This window comes from Bos javanicus, chromosome 10, assembly GCF_032452875.1.
Source record: "Bos javanicus breed banteng chromosome 10, ARS-OSU_banteng_1.0, whole genome shotgun sequence".
Lineage (NCBI taxonomy): Eukaryota > Metazoa > Chordata > Mammalia > Artiodactyla > Bovidae > Bos > Bos javanicus.
The window spans coordinates 71,822,559-71,844,570 of NC_083877.1; the positions used below are offsets into that span (position 1 = coordinate 71,822,559).

Below are 22,012 nucleotides of genomic sequence, written 5' to 3' on the forward strand. Positions count from 1 at the left end.
AGGTCGCGGGACCCTGAGCGGTTGAAGTCTCACTACACCCAGACTCGTCAGTCAAACCACTTACTGCTACACGCTCTCAAAATGGCGCCGGCTCTTAAAATCTCTCTATCAGCCTGAGCGCTCTACTCTCCGGAGGAACGTCGCGTCACCAGGGCAACGACGCTCTTGCGTAGAGGCGCGACGCGGGTGAAAGTTCAGAGCTAGAGCGGCGATCCCCCACCGCCGTTTCTGGGCTCTAGGCGAGGCTCGAGCCCACGCAAGTCCCATAGTCCCGGGTCACGCGAGCGTTGGCCCAGAGCTGGAGCGATCTGAGCGCGCCTCTCCCCACTCTCGGCCTTGCCTGGTCAGGCTGAGGCCCAGAGGTAACCTCAGGCCGAGGGGCGGGACGAGCCGAGCGCGCGGCCCGCCCCCGAGGTCCGTTCTGCGCCCTGGGGCGCCTGCTGGAGTTGACGTTAGCCATGGAAACGAGGTGCCGGTCGCGACGCCACCGCGGTGAGCTGGTTGCCGTGGCCGCCACAGTTCCTCTGCCTTGGCGTTCGGACCGCAGGCAGCCTTCCGGCGGGAGCGCGCACCCCGGGTATACCTGCAGAAGTGCCCTCACCGGGATGCCTTCGCTTCGCCTCTTCCCTCAGGTGACTCCAGGTACGTTAGATCCCTGATACCTACCTTGGCCGCCTTAATTTCCAAGCCTGTGCAGAGTGATGACTGCATTTTTTAAGACATGAGATGAGCTCTGTCTCTAGAGTTCATCAATCTGGTGTGCTTTTAACTTCTTTCGTAAGGCTTCTTTAGACTATTGAATTTTAGTATTTTATTTTTGAGAGATACTTGGGAAATGGAAAATGGCCCTTTCAGTCTTGGTTTAGGAATGGGCTTGTTACCCAACTAAAGATTACGAACTATGGCCCTTACTACTGTATTAATTTTCTCCTTTTCTCCACTTTTGCTCTAAATCAGTCAAATCACGGACTCCTCAATAGGAACAACTCTTTCCCCACCGATCTGCACTGTCTCTCCACAATCCTGTGTTTATCAAGGACCAACATTTACTTCAGTGAAGTCTACTCCGCCAGAAGTTACTTAATCAGGCCTCTGAATTGTTTTTTTCTCTTATTCACTTGTATAATCTTAGGTGGATTTTTTTCTCATTCCTGCAATTAGGGCAGAGCCCATCCTTTATATTATTGGATGTCTACCATCACCCATGCCAAATCTTCACATCTTTATCATAGCAATCAAAGCCAGTTCAGATGTTGCCATTTTAGTCGTTTAATTGTTTGGACACCTGACCATCACTTTATTTAATTTCCGACTTAAAGAACTGCCTACTAGTTATTAGCTGCCACAGAAAGTACCAGGTGGGGGACCTTTTCTGTTTCTTTTTCTTTTGTAAGAACTTTATTGAGATTAAAATTCATATTCCATACAATTCAAATTTAAAACATTTTCATCACGCCCCCAAAAAGCTCTGTATCCTTTAGCAGCCATTCTCCCTGTCCCCACCAGCCCTAGGCAAACCCTAATCTGTTTTCTGTCCTTATAGATTTGCTCTGGATGTTTCACATAAATGGAATTGTACAGTATGTGGCCTTTTGTGATTGGCTTCTTCCACTTAGCATTCTGTTTTTAGGGTTCATTCATGTTGTATTAATAGCGTGCATCAGTATTTCACTGTTGTTTGTAGTCTTATTAATATTCCAATGTATGGCTATATCTGGAGAAGGAAATGGCAACCCACTCCACTGTTCTTGCCTGGAGAATCTCATGGACAGAGGAGCTTGGCAGGCTGCAGTTCATGGGGTCACAGGGAGTCGGACACGACTGAAGCGACTGGGCATGCACCTATGGATATATCACGTTTTATTTCATCTGTTGATGGCCATTTATGTTGTTTCCGTTTGAGGCTGTTAATAATATTTCTTCTATGAATGTTCATGTACAAATACTTGTGTAGACTAATGTTTTCTTTTCTCATGGGTAAGTACCTAGGAATGAAACTGCTAGGTCATATGGGGGGTGTGTGTGTGTGTGTGTGTGTTAGTCACTCAGTTGTGTCCAACTCGTTGAGACCCCGTGGACTGTGGCCTGCCAGGCTTCTCTGTCCATGGAATTCTCCAGGCAAGAAGACTGGAGTGGAATATGATAACTATGTTTAGCCTTTTAAGGAACTGCCAGACTATTTCCAAAGCAGCTGTACCATTTTACATTATCATTTGAGTGTTCTGATTTCTCTATAACTTTGGCAGTACTTCTTATTGTTTGTCTTTTAGATAGCCAGTCAAGTGGATTTGAAGATATCTCATTGTGGTTTTGGTTTGCACTTCCCCAATGAGTAATGTTGTTGAACATCATTTCGTATGCTTATGTTGGCCATTTGTATATTATCTATGGAGAAATGTCTATTCAGACATTTTGGCCAGTTTTAAATTATTTGTATTTTCATTAAGTTGTACGACATTTTTCTATATTTTCTACAAGTCCCATAACGAATATATAATTTGCAGAAATTTTCTCCCATTTGATGAATGGTTTTGCCTTTTTTCCATTACCTTTTACTTTTTATTTTATTCTACTTTTCTTTAATTGGGTTATAGTTGCTTTATACTGCTGTGTCAGCTTCTGCTGTACAGCAAAGTGCATCGTCCATACATAGACATATGCCTCCTCTTTTTCGGATTTCCTTCCCATGTAGGTCACCACAGAGCACAGAGCAGAGTTCCCTGGGCCATACAGTAGGTTCTCATTTGTTATCTGTTTTATATATAGTAGTGTATATATGTGAATCCCAGTCTCCCAATTTGTCCTACCCCCACCCCTGCCTTGTTTTCACTTTCTTGATGGTGAGAACTTTTTCTTTTAGACACTTTCCCCTCTTGTATGTGTTTGTCTTATCAAGTAGTCCTACCTGCCATTGCCATGCTGGCTTAGGTAACAAAAGCTTCCTATTTTGACATTTGTAGATTTCTCTCAGGCCCACCCTTCTCTGAAAACCCCTTTTCCAAATTTATCCTTCTGTTTCTCAATTCACCCACAAAAAACCCCCAAAACTTCCATTTCATATGTCAGTAGCTTGGTGTGATTGAAAAACTCTTAGATGTAGGCCATTTTGTTTTCCTAACATGAAGTTTATCTTTTTTTATTGAAGAATAATTGCTTTACAGAATTTTGTTGCTTTCTGTCAAACCTCAACATGAATCAGCCATAGGTATACGTATATCCCCTCCCTTTCAACCTCCCTCCCATCTACCTCCCCATCCCACCCTTCTAGGTTGATACAGAGCCCCTGAGCCTCTGTTTGAGTTTCCTGAGCCATACAGCAAATTCCCTTTGCCTATCTATTTTACATATGGTAATGTAAGTTTGCATGTTACTCTTTCCATACATCGCACCCTCTCCTCCCCTCTCCCCATGTCCATAAGTCTATTCTCTATGTCTGTTTCTCCACTGTTGCCCTGTAAATAAATTCTTCAGAACCATTTTTCTAGATTCTGTATGTGCATTAGAAACAATATTTATCTTTCTCTTTCTGACTCACTTCACTCTGTATAATAGGTTCTAGGTTCATCCACCTCATCAGAACTGACTCAAATGCATTCCTTTTTATGGCTGAGTAATATTCCATTGTGTATATGTACCACAACTTCATTATCTATTCATCTGTCAGTGGGCATCTAGGTTGCTTCCATGTTCTAGCTGTTGTAAATAGTGCTTCAGTGAACAATGTGATTCATGTGTCTTTTTTAATTCTGGTTTCCTCACGGTATATGCCTAGGAGTGGGATTGCTGGGTCATATGGTGATTTTATTCCTAGTTTTTAAGGAATCTCCATACTGTCTTCCATAGTGGCTGTATCAGTTTACATTCCAACCAACAGTGCAAGAGCATTCCCTTTCCTCCACACCCTCTCCAGCATTTATTGTTTGTAGACTTTTTGGTGATGGCCATTCTGACCAGTTTGAAGTGATATATCTCATTGTGGTTTTGATTTGCATTTCTCTAACAATGAGCAATGCTGAGCATCCTTTCCTGTGTTTGTTAGCCATCTGTATGTCTCCTTTGGAGAAATGTCTGTTTAGGTCTTTTTCACACTTTTTGATTGGGTTGTTTGTTTTTCTGGTATTGAGTTGTATGAGCTGCTTGTATATTTTGGAAATTAATCCTTTGTCAGTTGTTTCATTTGCTGTTATTTTCTCCCATTCCAAGGGTTGTCTTTTCACCTTGCTTATAGTTTCCTTTGCTGTGCAAAAGCTTTTTACGTTTAATCAGGTCCCACTTGTTTACTTTTGTTTTTATTTCCATTACTCTAGAAGGTGGGTCATAGAGGATCTTACTTTGATTTCTGTCATCAAGTGTTCTGCCTATGTTTTCCTCTAAGAGTTTTATAGCTTCTGGCCTTATATTTAGGTCATTAATCCATTTTGAGTTTATCTTTGTGTATGGTGTTAGGAAGTGTTCTAATTTCATTCTTTTACATGTAAATGTCCAGTTTTCCCAGTACCATTTATTTAATAGGCTGTCTTCGCCCCATTGTATCTTCTTGCCTCCTTTGTCAAAAATAAGGTACCCATAAGTGCATGGGTTTATTTCTGGGCTTTCTGTCTTGTTCCATTGGTCTGTATTTCTGTTTTTGTGCCAGTACTGTACTGTCGTGATGACTGTAGCTCTGTAGTATAATCTGAAGTCAGGAAGGTGGATTCCTCCAGCTGCATTCTTCTTTCTTAAGACTTCTTTGGCTATTCAGGGTCTTTTGTGTTTCCATATGAATTGTGAAATTTTTTGTTCTAGTTCTGTGAAAAATGCCATGGGTAATTTGATAGGGATCACATTGAATTGGTAGATTGTGTTTGGTAGTATAGTCGTTTTCACAAAATTGATTCTTCATACCCAGGAACGTGAAATACCTCTCCATCTGTTTATGTTGTCTTTGATTTCTTTCATTAGTGTCTTATCATTTTCTGTGTACAGTTCTTTTTCCTAACATGAATTTTTTTGTCTCCCGAATTAGTAAAGGTGATTATGCTTAGAAAAGTAGAACTTTTGTATATTTCCTTTCATATTTTAAAAATAATTTAATTTGTTTATTTTGGCTGTGCTGGTCTTTCTTGCTGTGCAGGCTTTTCTCTAGTTGCAGAGAGCTGGGGCAGCTCTCAAGTTGTGGTGCACAGGCTGTTCATTGCCATGACTCCTCTTGTTGTGGAGCACAAGCTCTAGGGTGCCCAGGTTTTTGTAGTTGCCACATGTGGGCTTACTAGTTGCGGCTTCTGGGCTCTGGAACACAGATTGAATGGTTGAGGCATACAGGTTTAGTTGCTTCCCAGCATATGGGATCTTTCCAGACCAGGGATTAAACCTGTGTCTCCACTGGAAGGTGGATTCTTCACCACTTAATCACCAGGGAAGCCCCTCCTTTCAAATTTCAAAAAAAAAAATACTTTTTTGGAACATGGATGGGCACATTCTATTCATTACTGACAAAGATTGTGTTGGCATTTTTAAATATAACAGGAATTTCTTCTTCTTGACAAATTTAATTTTTTTAAATATTTTTACTTGTAAACTTTCTGTTCTTTGCTTACTCTGTGATCTTGATAATGAAAATTAAAATAATTCCAGAGTTGCTTTTAACAGTAACAATTATTTGGGAGAAAAATTATCTCTCTTCTACTTGGTGTAAACTCCTTTGAGTCAGACAGCAGTGTTTGTACCATCACCTAACACGTTGTAGATCATCAAACGTTATTCCAGTGTTTCAGTTCAGTTCAGTCCAGTCACTAGTCATGTCCGCCTCTTTGAGACCCCATAAATCGCAGCATGCAAGGCCTCCCTGTCCATCACCAACTCCCAGAGTTCACTCAAACTCACGTCCATTGAGTAGGTGATGCCATCCAGCCATCTCATCCTCTGTCGTCCCCTTCTCCTCCTGCCCCCAATCCCTCCCAGCATCAGAGTCTTTTCCAGTGAGTCAACCCTTCGCATGAGGTGGCCAAAGTACTGGAGTTTCAGCTTTAGCATCATTCCTTCCAAAGAAGTCCTAGGGCTGATCTCCTTCAGAATGGACTGGTTGGATCTCCTTGCAGTCCAAGGGACTCTCAAGGGTCTTCTCCAACACCACAGTTCAAAAGCATCAATTCTTCGGTGCTCAGCCTTCTTCAAAGTCCAACTCTCACATCCATACATGACCACTGGAAAAAACAATAGCCTTGACTAGACGGACCTTTGTTGGCAAAGTAATGTCTCTGATTTTGAATATGCTATCTAGGTTGGTCATAACTTTCCTTCCAAGGAGTAAGCATCTTTTAATTTCATGGCTGCAGTCACCATCTGCAGTGATTTTGGAGCCCAGAAAAATAAAGTCTGACACTGTTTCCACTGTTTGCCCATCTATTTGCCATGAAGTGATGGGACCGGATGCCGTGATCTTCGTTTTCTGAATGTTGAGCTTTAAGCCAACTTTGTCCCTCTCCTCTTTCACTTTCATCAAGAGGCTTTTTAGTTCCTCTTCACTTTCTGCCATAAGGGTGGTGTCATCTGCATATCTGAGGTTATTGATATTTCTCCCAGCAATCTTGATTCCAGCCTGTGCTTCTTCCAGCCCAGGATTTCTCATGGTGTACTCTGCATAGAAGGTAAATAAGCAGGGTGACAATATACAGCCTTGACATACTCCTTTTCCTATTTGGAGCCAGTCTGTTGTTCTATGTCCAGTTCTAACTGTTGCTTCCTGACCTGCATACAAATTTCTCAAGAGGCAGGTCAGGTGGTCTGGTATTCCCATCTCTTTCAGAATTTTCCACAGTTTATTGTGATCCACACAGTCAAAGGCTTTGGCATAGTCAATAAAGCAGAAATAGATGTTCCTCTGGAACTCTCTTGCTTTTTCCATGATCCAGCGAATGTTGGCAATTTGATCTCTGCTTCCTCTGCCTTTTCTAAAACCAGCTTGAACATCAGGAAGTTCACGGTTCACATATTGCTGAAGCCTTGGTTGGAGAATTTTGAGCATTACTTTACTAGCGTGCGAGATGATTGCAATTGTGCGGTAGTTTGAGCATTCTTTGGCATTGCCTTTCTTTGGGATTGGAATGAAAACTGCCCTTTTCCAGTCCTGTGGCCATTGCTGAGTTTTCCAAATTTGTTGGCATATCAAGTGCAGCACTTTCACAGCATCATTTTCCAGGATTTGAAATAGCTCAACTGGAATTCCATCACCTCCACTAGCTTTGTTGGTAGTGATGCTTTCTAAGGCCCACTTGACTTCACATTCCAGGATGTCTGGCTTTAGGTCAGTGATCACACCATCGTGATTATCTGGGTCGTGAAGATCTTTTTTGTACAGTTCTTCTGTGTATTCTTGCCACCCTTCTTAATATCTTCTGCTTCTGTTAGGTCCATACCATTTTTGTCCTTTATCGAGCCCATCTTTGCATGAAATGTTCCTTTGGTATCTCTGATTTTCTTGAAGAGATCCCTAGTCTTTCCCATTCTGTTGTTTTCCTCTGTTTCTTTGCATTGATCTCTGAGGAAGGCTTTCTTATCTCTTCTTGCTATTCTTTGGAACTCTGCATTCAGATGTTTGTATCTTTCCTTTTCTCCTTTGCTTTTCACTTCTATTCTTTTCACAGCTATTTGTAAGGCCTCCCCAGACAGCCATTTTGCTTTTCTGCATTTCTTTTCCATGGGGATGGTCTTAATCCCTGTCTCCTGTACAATGTCACGAACCTCAGTCCATAGTTCATCAGGCACTCTATCTATCAGATCTAGGCCCTTAAATCTATTTCTCACTTCCACTGTATAATCATAAGGGATTTGATTTAGGTCATACCTGAATGGTCTAGTGGTTTTCCCTACTTTCTTCAGTGTAAGTCTGAATTTGGTAGTAATGAGTTCATGATCTGAGCCACAGTCAGCTCCTGGCCTTGTTTTTGTTGACTGTATAGAGCTTCTCCATCTTTGGCTGCAAAGAATATAATCAGTCTAATTCGGTATTGACCATCTGGTGATGTCCATGTGTAGAGTCTTCTCTTGTGTTGTTGGAAGAGGGTGTTTGCTACTACCAGTGCATTCTCTTGGCAAAACTCTATTAGCCTTTGCCCTTCTTCATTCCGTATTCCAAGGCCAAATTTGCCTGTTACTCCAGGTGTTTCTTGACTTCCTACTTTTGCATTCCAGTCCCCTATATTGAACAGGACATCTTTTTTGGGGGTTACTTCTAAAAGGTCTTGTAGGCCTTCATAGAACCGTTCAACTTCAGCTTCTTCAGCGTTACTGGTTGGGGCATAGACTTGGATTACTGATATTGAATGGTTTGCCTTGGAAACCAACAGAGATAATTCTGTCGTTTTTGAGATTGCATCTAAGTACTGCATTTCGGACTCTTTTGTTGACCATGATGGCTACTCCATTTATTCTGAGGGATTCCTGCCCGCAGTAGTAGATATAATGGTCATCTGAGTTAAATTCTCCCATTCCAGTCCATTTCAGTTCACTGATTCCTAGAATGTCGACATTCACTCTTGCCATGTCCTGTTTGACCACTTCCAAGTTGCCTTGATTCATGGACCTGACATTCCAGGTTCCTATACAATATTGCTCTTTACAGCATCGGACCTTGCTTCTATCACCAGTCAAATCCACAACTGGGTATTGTTTGTGCTTTGGCTCCATCCCTTCATTCTTTCTGGAGTTATTTTTCTATTGATCTCCGGTAGCATATTGGGCACCTACTGACTTGGGGAGTTCCTCTTTCAGTATCCTATCATTTTGCCTTTTCATACTGTTCATGGGGTTCTTAAGGCAAGAATACTGAAGTGGTTCGCCATTGCCTTCTACAGTGGACCACATTCTGTCAGACCTCTCCACCATGACCCACCCGTCTTGGGTGGCCCCACGGGCATGGCTTAGTTCATTGAGTTAGATAAGGCTGTGGTCCTAGTGTGATTAAATTGACTGTCTTACTTGGATTTCTCTTACCTTGGACGTGGGGTATCTCTTCACGGCTGCTCCAGCAAAGCACAGCCGGTGCTCCTTACCTTGGACGAGGGGTATCTCCTCACCACCGCCTCTCCTGACTTTGAATGTCCACAATGTTTACATTTGTGGAAAGTACTAATTTATCATTTAGCTGTTTCTCTGTGAAAGGAAGAATTTAGTCTAACAACTATTAAAATGTAATGGTTAATCCTTGCCAGCATCTTCTAACAGTGCTTCAAGAGCAAGTTAACATAATGGGGGGAAAGGGTTGTAACATAAGTCACAGTTAATATCCTTCATATATAAAAAGTTTTTTAAAATAAGAAGGTGAATACTTCAGTAGAAAAGAGGCCAAGGACATGAGGAAATTACAAAAAATATGTGACATTTACCTACACATACAACATATATACATACATGTAGTGAATATTCTCAGAGAGATAGAGCATATTTATAAAATAATAATAGTATTCTATAAAAAGCAATATTTAGGGATGAAAAAGTGCTTTTAGAAGTTAAAAATAGGAGAGCAAAGATTTACTGTAACTTGATGTTCCTCAAAGTACAACAGAACTTTAGTAGAGGTACAGTGAACAAGTGCTCCTTGGATATCACCTCATACCTGTTAGGATAGCTGTTAAAAAAAAAGATAGCAAGTGTTGGGGAGGATGTGGAGAAATTGGAACCTTCCCACTGTTAGTGGGAATACAGAATGGCACATTGCACAAAAGTAGTACAGTGGTACTGAAAACATTTTATGAAGAGTCCTTGAAAAATTAAAAATGGAACTGCCATGTGATCCAGTAATTCCATTTCTGGGTATTTATCCAAATGAATTGAAAGCAAGACCTTTCAATATATTTGCACTTTCTTGTTTACTGAAGCATTATTCATAATAGCCAAAAAGTAGAGGAAACCAAGTGTCCATCATCTGATGAATGGATAAAGAACATGTGATATGTACATAAAATGGAATATTAATAAGCCCTAAAAAAGAAATCCTGCCAGATGTGACAACATGGATGAGCCTTAAAGACATGATAAATTATATAAACAAGTCACAGAAAGGCAAATAGTACATGATTCCACTTACATAAGGTATCTAAAATCATCAAAGTCCTAGAAACAGGGAATAGAATGATATGCCAGGCACTTGGGGGAGGAATAAATGGAAAGTTACTATTTAGCAAGTTTTAGTTACACAAGATGAATAAGTTCTAGAGATTTACTGTACAACATTACCGTGGTAGTTAACAATGCTGCATTGTACACTTAAAAATCTAAGAGGGTAGATCTTATGTTAGTATCTTTTTCATTAAGAAAAAATTCTAATCTAGTGGAAAATAAATGTGTGGATTCAGTGAATGAAACCAACAATAAAAACAGTATGCTAGATTTTTTTTTTTTAAGTAACCTTTGCTAACCAAAATCAGGCAATTGCTAAAACTTCTATTTCTAAGAATTCTTTTTGTCAAATATAGAGAACTATGAATTCAGAATAATCCCCCCAAACTGCCACTTTTTGTTATCTCTTTCTTTGTTTTAAGGGATTTTCAGGCTGATATCTTGTATGATTACCAAAGTTAAGATTTTGGTAACTAAGTACTCCCATCTGTACCATTGCCAAATTGATCTCTGTTTCCTATTGGGTAACCGGTAAAAAATGTGACTCAGATTCCAAATAAAGCAACCTATTTATGGCTGTTTTGTCAGCCTGCTTTCAGAGTAGCATATGAAGAAAGCATACGGCTTAAATCATTGTTGTGGCAACCATCTTTATCCCTTAACTTCTCTTTTCACAGCTTTTACATTTTTTTCCCCTGAAGCCTTGAGCCATTATTCATTTTAACATATTGTAAGTAGCAGCCATATAAATACATTAGTCTGTCTTTAACAGTCTCTCAAAGTGTGCCAAATTTTCATTTAGGGAGTTAGTTTTAATCTGATTCTATTTTTCATGCTAGTAATCCAGATTAGGATTTAGAAAATCTGTCTATATAAATGTAACTGTCGTTTCATACAAAGATGTTTTTAAAGTAATCCAGGATCTGTAATAAAGTAAAAGCCAAACAGTACTAATTTGTCATAATTTTTGCCTAAATGAATTTACAGCATTTGTCATGTAATACTCTTTTATTCTTACGGTATGAGAAAAAAAAAACCTGATGTACTTGCTGCCTATGAAATTTCTATTTATTTATTTTTTCTTGTGTACCTTCATTCATGACATTCTTCTTTAAATGGTATATCTTTTTTAACTCCACCTGGCTAAATATTTAAGGTTCCAACTGAAGCCCAGGCCAATATTTCTGAAAGCAATTTCCATAAAACACTGCACACATGATCCGTTATTAGATATCAAGGGGAAAATAGGTTCCAAGGTCAAATAAGTTTGGAAAACTTAAATGATATATTTTAAGCAGATTTGAAATGGTGTTTTGTTTTGTTTTTAACTCGAAGATGTCTCAGAATCTTTGGTCTGCTGATATCCATTATGACTCTTCAAGATGACAGTCTGGTATAATAGTTTCTCAAACTTCTCTAACCATAGACATCTGTTTAAGAAACATTCTGTAGGGCAAACAGTCCTGTATCTTTCAGCCTTTCTTTTTATATCCCTTTAAAATAAAGCGCCATCCTAGTATCCTCCCCTAGTGTTTGTATACTTACACACGTGGAATAACCATGTATACCTGAAAGTGTGCATACTTTTTTTTTTCTGTTACATATGGGATCATCAATGTGTTTATTTTACTTTGCAATATATTGTGGGCATCTTTCCAAGTTTCCAAGTCAACAATAGATCTTCTTTAGACTATTCCACTCTTTGGAATATAATCACAGAATATTCAACCAAATGGGCGAGAACATTTAAATTTACAGAAGACTCAAAAGTACTAAAAGGTAATTGAATATGGGCAGTAACATGCAGCTAGGTAATCTAGTTTATAAGGTATTTTCAATTTCTGGCTTCCTTTCCCGGCAAGTCATCTCACATTGTTCCTGACTTCCCTTAGTGGAGAAGGAGGGGTCAGCTTTTAAATGCCCAAGCCAGTCATCCAAGCTCTTTTTCCTATCTGAGAGCATCATCCATAGGTAACTGAAATTAGAATCTTTGCCCACCTGCCCATGGTTCTGCTGAACAAGCATATCAGAACACAGTACACTGACATCAGTATGCAGGAGATAAGCTCATTCAGAGGGCGAGGAGGCAGTCTGCATTTTCTGAGGTTAAACTATCAACGAATAAGGTTCCATCTGGCCCTCTGGTTCTGTTATTTTGTGAGTACTTGCAGGGCTGTGATGTGATTAAAAGCTATGACCTTCTGTGCAGAACTAAGACCAGTAGCTGGAAGATATAAGACAATAGGTATTTACAGGATAAAGAACTTCCCAGCTTCCCAAGATGTGCTGTAAGGTAGTTATTCTCAATGGTGACCCAAAAGCTCTCTCCAGGGCTGATACTGGTTGGGTAGGAGGAACTTTCAGAAAGACTCTCTTAAACTGATGGGAAGAAAAGTTACTTTAAGATGGCTTTAAGTTTTTTGTGTGCGGTAAAATACATAGAACATAAAATTTACCATCTTCACCATTTCCAAGTGTACAGTTCAGTGGTACTCTGCAGTCACATTGTTGTGCCATGAATTTCATGAAGTGGTTTGCATGTGGTAACCTAGTTAATAATATGCATGTAAACTGGCCCTTAGAGTCTTTGGTTTCCAGTTGTTCTTTCTACTACATGTTGAGTTGCAAATGGCTTTTTATTGAACTACTATTTTAGCAGAATTTGACTTTTTAAATTAGCAGAAAACCTAAATTTACTATAATTGTTAAGAGATGCGACTACTACCAGTATCTCTATTTTCCACCTCTATTTCCATTTCACTTCAAGGGAATTACAGAGAATATCCTTATTTTATAGAGCAGAGGTTGGCAAACTGTGGCCCACAGGCTCATCTGGCCCACAGCCTGTTTGGGTAAAGACTGTAAAGTTATATTGAAACGTGACTACTAATATCCACTTATGTATATATTATCTATGGTTGCTTTTCTGCAACAACAGCCGGGTTGAGTCACTGAAACAGAGACCATATGGTCCACAAAGCCTAAAATATTTACTATTTGACCCTTTATAGAAAAACTTTGCTCACCCTTGTAATAGAAAAGTATAAAACAACAAACAACAGAAACACTCAGGGAAATAATCGGTTAAACCACTAACAGATTCGAGTTGAGAGTACTGGCTTTTTGAACTTGCCTTTGACCTTAGAATCTGAAAATGTGAGTTACTTAAGAAATTCTAAGTTTATCTAAGTTCTGTGTAAATTAATAGTGAATATTTTTTTTTCATATTCACTTAAAAAGCACTTAGCAACTGTTTGTTTTGTGCCAAGTACGTGTCAGGCAATGGAAAGGAGATAGAGAAGTGAAGATACAAATCCTGCCCTAAGGAACTAACTAATGGAAATGTGGATTTTTTTCTCCCTTATGTTTTAAGTATGATGTTTTCAAATAGTGATTTTTTTCTTTTTCTTAGTGACTGCTGTATTACAGAAAAGAAAGTGACTTTCAGAATAATCTGAGTGAGAAGGATGAGTCCAGATGTGCCTCTGCTGAACGATTACAAACAGGACTTCTTCCTGAAGCGCTTTCCACAGACTGTTCTTGGAGGCCCTCGACTCAAACTGGGCTATTGTGCCCCTCCTTACATATATGTTCATCAGATTGTCCTTTTTTTGGTGCCATGGGTTTTAGGCGGAATAGGAACACTTTTGTACCAATTAGGCATCCTGGAAGACTATCACACAGCAGTGCTTTCAGGTGGACTGATGCTTTTCACTGCGTTTGTCATCCAGTTCACAAGTTTATACGCCAGAAACAAATCAGTAACAGTGGAGAGAATGCTGACCACAGACATTTTAGCAGAGGAAGATGAGCATGAGTTTACAGGTTGTGCTGGTGCTGAGACCATCAAATTTCTGATTCCTGGCAAAAAACATACGGCCAACACAGTTTTTCATTCTGTTCTTGCTGGACTACTGTGTGGTCTTGGAACATGGTATTTGCTCCCGCATAGAATAACCCTGCTGTATGGCAGTGCGGGAGGCACTGTTCTACTCTTTGTCTTTGGATGGATGACGCTGTGTATAGGAGAATATTCTTTAATCGTAAACACACCTACAGAGTCTGCAACTTTCCAAACCCAGGATGCTTATGAAATCACTCCTCTTCTGAGACCTGTTTATATTTTTTTCTTCGTTTCTATAGATCTTGCACACAGGTAATAAACTATCAAATACTTTATAACTTTATTTTTAAGCAATGTCCTTAGTATTTAAAAAAAAAAGAGTCTATGAATTAAGTCACCAAACCATTGAGTGATAAGTTGTTTTGATAATTAATCTCATAGGACTAATCTTTGTTAAACATTCATTCTAAAGCAGTAGTTAAATCTTATTGAAGAGTAAAAAGAAAATCCTTTATAAGTAAAGTTTAATTCCTGTATTTACTTTAAATAAGGAGCCATGAATCTGTAGCATAGCCTGGCTAAAACCTGTGAAAAGAGAACTTCCCTGTGAGGGGAAACAGAAATTTAAAATTGATACTGATAAATGTTATACATAGATTGAATGGATTTAAAATGGATAGAATAACTTACTTAATTTTGTTGTAACTATAGAAAATAATTGATTTTTTAAAATCAATTTACTATGGAAGAAAAAGAGAAAATAGCCATTGTAAACACAATTATTTGACCTCTTTGGCTTGCCTTTTCTAAATCTGACATTTCTTTCTATAGTTTGTAGTTTTCTCTTTCACCAATAGAAATGTAGAGGCACCACTTACAGCACCACTGAATGTTTGTGCCCCTCCATTCATATGTTGGAGAAGGAAATGGCAACTGACTCCAGTATTCTTGTCCGGAAAATGCCGTGGACAGAGGAGCCTTGTGGGCTACAGTTCATGGGGTCGCAAAGAGTTGGACACAACTGAGTGACTGAGCACATTCATACGTTAAATCCCTAACCTGCATTGTGGTGGTATTTTGAGATGGAGTTTTTGGAAGCTGATTAGGACAATAAGGGTGGGGCCCTAGTGGGATGGGATTAATACCCTTATAGGAAGAGACACCAGAGAGTCTGATTTCTCCCTTTAACATATGAAGGTAAAGGGAGAAGGCAGCTGCCTGCAAGCCAGAGTTTTCACCATACCTTAATCATGGTGGCACTCTGATCTCAGACTTTAAGATCTGTAAGAAATAAATTTCAGTTGTTTAAGCCATTCAGACTATTTCTTTAGGAGCTAACTAAGATTTTGATACCAGGAAGCTGGGGTGAAAGTGAAAGTGTTAGATGCTCAGTCATGTCCGACTCTGTGATCTCATGGACTGTAGCCTGACAGACTCCTCTGTCCATGGAATTCTCCAGGCAAGAATACTGGAATGAATTGTCATTTCCTTCTCCAGGGACCTTTCTGACCCAGGGATTGAACCCGGGTTTCCTGCAATGTGGGCAGATTCTTTACCATTTGAGCCACCAAAGATTCTTTTAGAAGATGGTGTACTCCAATAACAAATACCTAAAAGTATAGAAGCAGCTTTGGAACTGGATAATGGGTAGAGGCTAGAAGAGTTTTGAAGTGAGTGCTAGAAATATGGACATTAAAGGCAATTCTGGTGAGCTCTTAAGACAGCAGTGAGAACAGGTTATAGAAAACTAGAGGAAAGGGCAGTCCTTGTTAGAAAGTCGCAAAGAATTTGTAAAGAACTTTTTCTGAAGTTTTGTGAAAGGTAGAACTTGAGAGTAATGAATTAGGACATATAGCTGAGGAGATACCTAAGCAAAGTGTTGAATGAACAGCTTAATTTCTCCTGACTGCTTATAATAAAATATAAAGAAGAGAGATGAATTGAAGTAGGAATTGCTAAGCAAAATGGAACCAGAGGTTGAAGGTTTAGGAAACTGTCAGCCTGTCCATATTGTAAAAAATGAGAAAGCATATTCTGAAGGGAACACCAAAGGTGTGGCCAGACTGTCACTCATGAATTTAACGAGTTCTGGGATTATATGAGTAGAAACACGGAAACAAAGATACAATGAACGAAGGCTGTTCAGCTTCTTAAATTTGACAGGACAGGGATATTAGAGTTATTTGGCTGTGAACATGTGTTTTTCTTTAAGAAGAGAGAAAAGTGACCTCAAAAGTGATTCTGAGATTATCAGGTTTCAGCAGGCTAGAAGGTCTCTGCTGGAAGCGTTGGGTCTGGTACTGCTCTGTAGAGCTGTGGTGCATAGAACCCACACCTAGAGCTCTTTGGGTCACATGCCACTCTGGGGACCTGGAGAGCAGAGTATGAAACCAAGGAGGATTATTCTCCAACCTTTAAATCTAATGAAATTTGCCTTGCCAGATGTTGGACTTCTTTAGGACCAAACACCCCTTCTTTCTTTCCTGTTTCTCCCTTTGGGAATGGGAATGTCCATCTTTTGCCTGTCCCACCACTGGGTTTTGGAAGCACATGACTTGTCTGGTTTCATAGGTTCACACTGGAGAGGATTTTGTCTCAGGATAAGTCATACCTCAAGTCTTACCTGTATATGATTTAGATGATATTTAGATATAACTTTGGACTTCAGAGTTGATGCTGGAATGAGTTAAGAATTTTGTGGCTGTCGAGAAGGAATGAATATATTTTTCAGATAAGAAGAACATGAATTTGGGAGACTGGGGTGGAATGTTACGGACTGACTGTATGTCTCTTCAAAACTCATATGTTGAAGCCCTAACCCCCCAGTGTAGTGATATTTTGTGAGGGTCTTTGGGAGGTAATTAGTTGGGGTAGTCCTAGTCCCTAATGGAATTGGTGCCCCTGTGGAGACACTAGAGAGTTTCATCTCTTTCCACCACGTGAGGATGCAGTGAGAAATTGGCTTCCTGAAGCCAGAAAGAGAGTTCTCGTTAGAACCCGATCATAATGGCATTCTGATCTCAGACTGTGAGAAATAAATTTCTATTGTTTGAGCTGCTTGTCTTAGGATACTTTGTTATGTACCGGAACTGTGAGAAGTTTCTATTGTTTGAGCCATCTAATCTATCCTACTTTGTTATGGTAGCCTAAAAGAAAACAAGGCATTTAAAAATGTGTAGCCAGTTTGTGTACTGAAACGGACTGATTCTTAGACGTCTAATGTTCCTTAGCTCTTAATCTTTTCTAATTGTGTTACATTGATGGACCAGAGGACACTATAACAGCTTTATAGTTATTCAGCTAATCATATATGTAAAGAGAGAATTTATGGAAATTCTGTTATAATTGATTTCTGAGTACCACTAGAATTTCTAACTATAAAATATGTTAATTGCTTGATTTTGAGAAGTTAACAAAATCAAGTTTAAATGTATATTTATACATTTGACCCTTTTTAAAAGATTTAAGTTTATAAGATTATTATTTTCAGAATGTAAATTATTGAGTTACTATCTCACTGTAGGTGAGATAACTGCAGATAAATACTATATGAAATGTGTATTCAAATTTGGAGAGTTGTCAGATATGTCAAGTTGTATCTTAAGTTCCTTTCAGAGAATATTAAAGTTTAAGAGATAAGCCATACAGTGTAGTAAATTTCTCTTTCTTCATCCTTTATTCTACCTAGTATAGTTGTATATTAATAATTTTTAAATGATTTTTTCTAACATTTTTATTAAAGACAAATGTTAAACCTACAATTCTTAATTCATAGACTCTCAGGAACTGTTTGAATGAATGATACATATTTATATCATCTTATTCACTATGTATTAAGAACATCTTTTTCTAGGTACGTGGATTGTGAGTGAGTGTACAGAACTTGAAATATTTTTATGGTTGTTAGAAAAACAGGTTTTTTTCTTGCAGGCTTGGATTTTTTTTTTTTTTTTTTTTTTGCTCTAGAAAATAACTGTTATGTTATCAGAAACTTTAATATTTAAACATTTTTCTGTATAAAAGAACCACATTAATCATCTGTTTGATTATCCTGAATCATACACATAGGAAAGTAATCACAATGTTTGGTTACTTCAATTATGTGTTCTTATTTATTTGTGATATATTTATACCTTCTGTACTATTGCTTGTTGTTTACTTTAAGGACAAAAATAGATTGGAGGGGCAGGAATAGAACTTGGGTAAATATTTCCTGAGTATACATTATTTTTATACAAATTATCCTTTCTTTGAATATGTTAGCAAGGGAACTGTTGTATTTTTTTAAAAAAAAAAACAAAAATAGCTGTACAAATCTACACGTTTTCCTTGACCTTCTACGGCATATTGTTTGTGGTTTGATTTTCTTTTTTGTTACTGGAGTGTTTTCATCTCAGAATGAAATGAATTTTATTTTAAAACTACACTACAGCAAGTATTATCCTCTAATGTAGCATCACATTGTTAATTGTGTTCATTAATTCTCTGCTTATAAAAATTTGAAGGACATACATTATGAAGCAGAGTACATTAGCTTGCATCATCCTGGTATTTGTGTGAGGAAGCACATTTATACCATTATTATAATCATAGTTGCTATGCATTTGTTTCTGGGCTGTTAATTTAGACTAAAGTGGATAATTACTGAAGTTGCCTTTCTGCGTGACTTTGGTTCCTAGCAGCTCAGATATTCAAGTACAATTACTATGCTATAAGTTTTGAGATTTAGTTATCTCTTCTGAAAATTGTCTTTGGATCTCTGTAAGTACTACAGCATTGTTGGTTTCCAGGCAAGGTGTTTGGTTAACTTTATGCCAAGAACTTAACAACATATAGATAATGTTTATTCTTCTGTGCTTTAAAGTTTTTATCAAATTATTTGAAGCAATTTTATGGTAAGTGCTGTACCAAAAACCAGTTTCTCAACTTAAGATAGAAGACTTCAGTCATTAATGAGATTGTGCTGTACAAGTTTCTGTTCCCAAATCTGTACCACTGTTTATTCAAAATAGAAATAGTATATGCTGGTTAAGTTCCCAGGCTAAACCACAGAGATGTGTTCATAACCTCAGGTTGCTGACCTCTGATATTGAATGTACTGACTTGAAATTCTAGGACCTGGGAGCAAGACAGTACAGGAAAGAGTCGGAGGAAAAGAAGAGCTTTCTCTCTTTGCTAGCTGCTAATGTATGAACCCTAGGAAGTCTTTGGCTTTTCTAGAGTTGCCTGCAATTTTAAATTAAAAAATTTCAAACTGTAAAGACTCATTAGTGGAATTGTAGCCAATGTAATTGGAGCCATGTTTAAACATGTAAGGGAGAAGTATTTTTGCCATGGGCTCAGTTTAGTTTTACAAATCCCTAAACTCAGTTTTATTTAGTTAATTACTTAGTCCTTCTTTTCACATTTGAATACATATATTTTCTAAGTACTACACTTGTATACAATTGACTACTTGCTGGTATAGAAGGACAGTGAGCACAGTTTGTGTTTTTGATATTTTGCAGTTTGGTACTAGGACCTTTTTGTAAATGTATTTCTTGTTTCAGGGTGGAGGTAGGGTGTAGAGGAAAATGTATGTGTTTTGTTTTTCCTGGAAAGATCTTCTATTTATTGTTTTGTATGATTTAAATACTTTCTTTTTATTGTAGGTTTATGGTAAATATACCAGCTCTAGAACAGATGAATCAGATTTTACACATCTTGTTTATATTTTTACCCTTTTTTTGGGCATTCGGGACCCTACCCCCACCTGATGCACTTTTCTTATGGGCAATGGAGCAGGTTTTAGAGTTCGGCCTTGGAGGCTCATCTATGTCAACTCACCTACGGTAATTATTTTCAGTATTAAAGCGATAGTGTAATTTATTCTCAAGGAACATTTTTTTTTCTTTTCAAGCAGATCTTTTTTTTCTTTCCCCCCTCTGCAGGTTGTTAATAATGTTCATCATTTCTGCTGGAACAGCTGTAGCATCTTATTTCATTCCCAGCACTGTTGGTGTGGTTCTTTTCATGACTGGACTTGGGTTCTTACTGAGTCTTAACCTAAGTGAGATGGTTCTTGTCTTCAAACACAGTGTGACCAGACACAGAGTTGGAACCAAATCTAATGCTTTATCCAGTGGTTCAGAAATCCGGTTTACTTGGAGGGAATACCTTTTCTACAGCGTTGTATTAGTCTTGGCCCTCTTAGAAACTGGTTTGTTGCATCACTTTGCTAGTTTCTCACAGACTTCCAAAAACAGTCCTCAGGCTGTTGTTGGCTATACTTTGATGATATTATTTATAATACTGTGGATACTTAAAGAAATTCAAAGTATCTATATCTTTGGAATTTTCCGGAACCCTTTCTATCCAAAGGATGTGCAAACTGTGACTTTATTCCTAGAGAAGCAGACAAAGCTTATGAAGATTGGTGTTGTCAGACGGATTTTAATAAATCTAGGTAGGCAGATAAAACATAATAAACTTGCATTATATCTAGGAAGTATACAAAAATATTACAGAATTCCTGTATTTGTATAATGTTATATTGCATATAGATATTCCTTTATGTTTTGGTTTGTTTGCTTATTCTTTTTTAATTAATTGCTTGAATGTGCTCATAAAAATACAGGCCAAAATTAAATATGGTAAAAGGTTATTTTGCCTTCATTAAATTTGTCTCTTTTTTGTCTTAGTGTCACCTTTGGCTATGATAGCATTTCTTTCACTGGACAGTTCCTTACAAAGGCTTCACTCTGTATCTGTCTCCATTGGATTCACAAGAGCTTTTAGAATGGTAATACTAGTATGCACTTAATAGTATGTTCCTGTTCCCAAATTATGATTTTGTTTAGCAGTTTACTTAAATTACCAAATTCTGCCTAGTAAAATGGTTAATTTGTATACTGCAGGTATGGCAAAATACAGAAAATGCTTTATTGGAGACAGTCATTGTATCAGCAGTGCACTTGCTGATCTCCAATACAGACCTATGGTGGAGCAGAAGCCTGGATACAGGAATCAAACTCTTACTGGTGATTATGTTTTTTTAACATTTTTAATGAGATGTATTTCATATACCATAAAATCATTCACTTAAAGTCTGAAGGTCTGTGGTACATATTCAGAACTTTGCAGCCATCACCACAATCTTAGATAATTTTCAACATCCCAGAAAGAAACCTCATACACATTAATAGTCATTTCCATTCCACTCTCCATCCATTCTACTACTCCAGCCCCAGCAACTATTAATCTACTGTTTCCAAGGACTTTCTAGTTCTGGACATTTCACATGATCAAAATTATCTAGTATGTTGTCTTTTGCATTTGGCAAAAGACACCAACAGTTGTATTACTTTTTCACTATAGGATTTTCATTAATGTGAACTCTATTTTTGTGATTTTAATAGTGCATTTCTCTGAATGCTAATGGTTCATCTCTATGCATTTTTATTGGCCATTTATGTATGTTTTTGAAGGAAATGTCTATTCAAATTCTTTGTCCATTTTTACCCGGGTTATTTGCCTTTTTACTGTTAAGTTTAATAAGAGTTCTTCATATATTCTGCATAAGTTCCTTGACAGATACATGATCAGGAAAAATTTTCTCCCATTATGTAGGTTTTCTTTAGCTTACTTGATAATGTCCTTTGAAGCAAAAAAGTTTTAATTTTTATGAAGTTCTATTTATTTCTTTTGTTGCTTGTATTTTTTTGGTGTCATATCTAATAAACACTGCTTTCAAGATCATAAAGATTTACTATGTCTTCTAGTTCTTACACTTGATTCTGTGATCTACTTGGAATTAATTTTTGTATATATTATGAGGTAAATTTCCAAGTCCATTCTTTTGTATATGGATGTACAGTGGTTTCAGTATCGTTTATTCAAAAAGCTATTTTTCCCTCAGTGACTTCTCTTGGCACCTTGTTGAAAGTCAAGTAACAAATATAAGGGTTCATTTCTGGACACTCATTCTCTTTTCCATTCGTCTATATATCTGTCCTTATGCCAGTACAACACTGTCTTGATTACAATACTAGCTTTGTAGTAGTTTTAAAATTGGGAAGTGTGGATCTTATGACT

The 22,012-nt window shown here is 37.9% G+C and overlaps 1 protein-coding gene across 2 annotated transcripts in view; it reads left to right on the plus strand.

The window, feature by feature from the left end:
• The first annotated feature begins 207 nt into the window (after positions 1–207).
• Positions 208–22,012, plus strand: part of PCNX4 (pecanex 4) — a 38,227-nt gene continuing 16,422 nt past the window's right edge. Inside the window, exons 1-6 of one of the 2 annotated variants that reach the window (XM_061429045.1) lie at positions 208–642; positions 13,508–14,251; positions 19,591–19,770; positions 19,870–20,384; positions 20,620–20,720; positions 20,836–20,958. In XM_061429045.1, coding sequence (XP_061285029.1) covers positions 13,563–14,251; positions 19,591–19,770; positions 19,870–20,384; positions 20,620–20,720; positions 20,836–20,958 — 1,608 coding nt within the window. In that variant the 5' untranslated portion in view covers positions 208–642; positions 13,508–13,562. The remainder of the gene's footprint in view (positions 643–13,507; positions 14,252–19,590; positions 19,771–19,869; positions 20,385–20,619; positions 20,721–20,835; positions 20,959–22,012) is intronic. The other variant, XM_061429046.1, reaches the window with a different exon arrangement.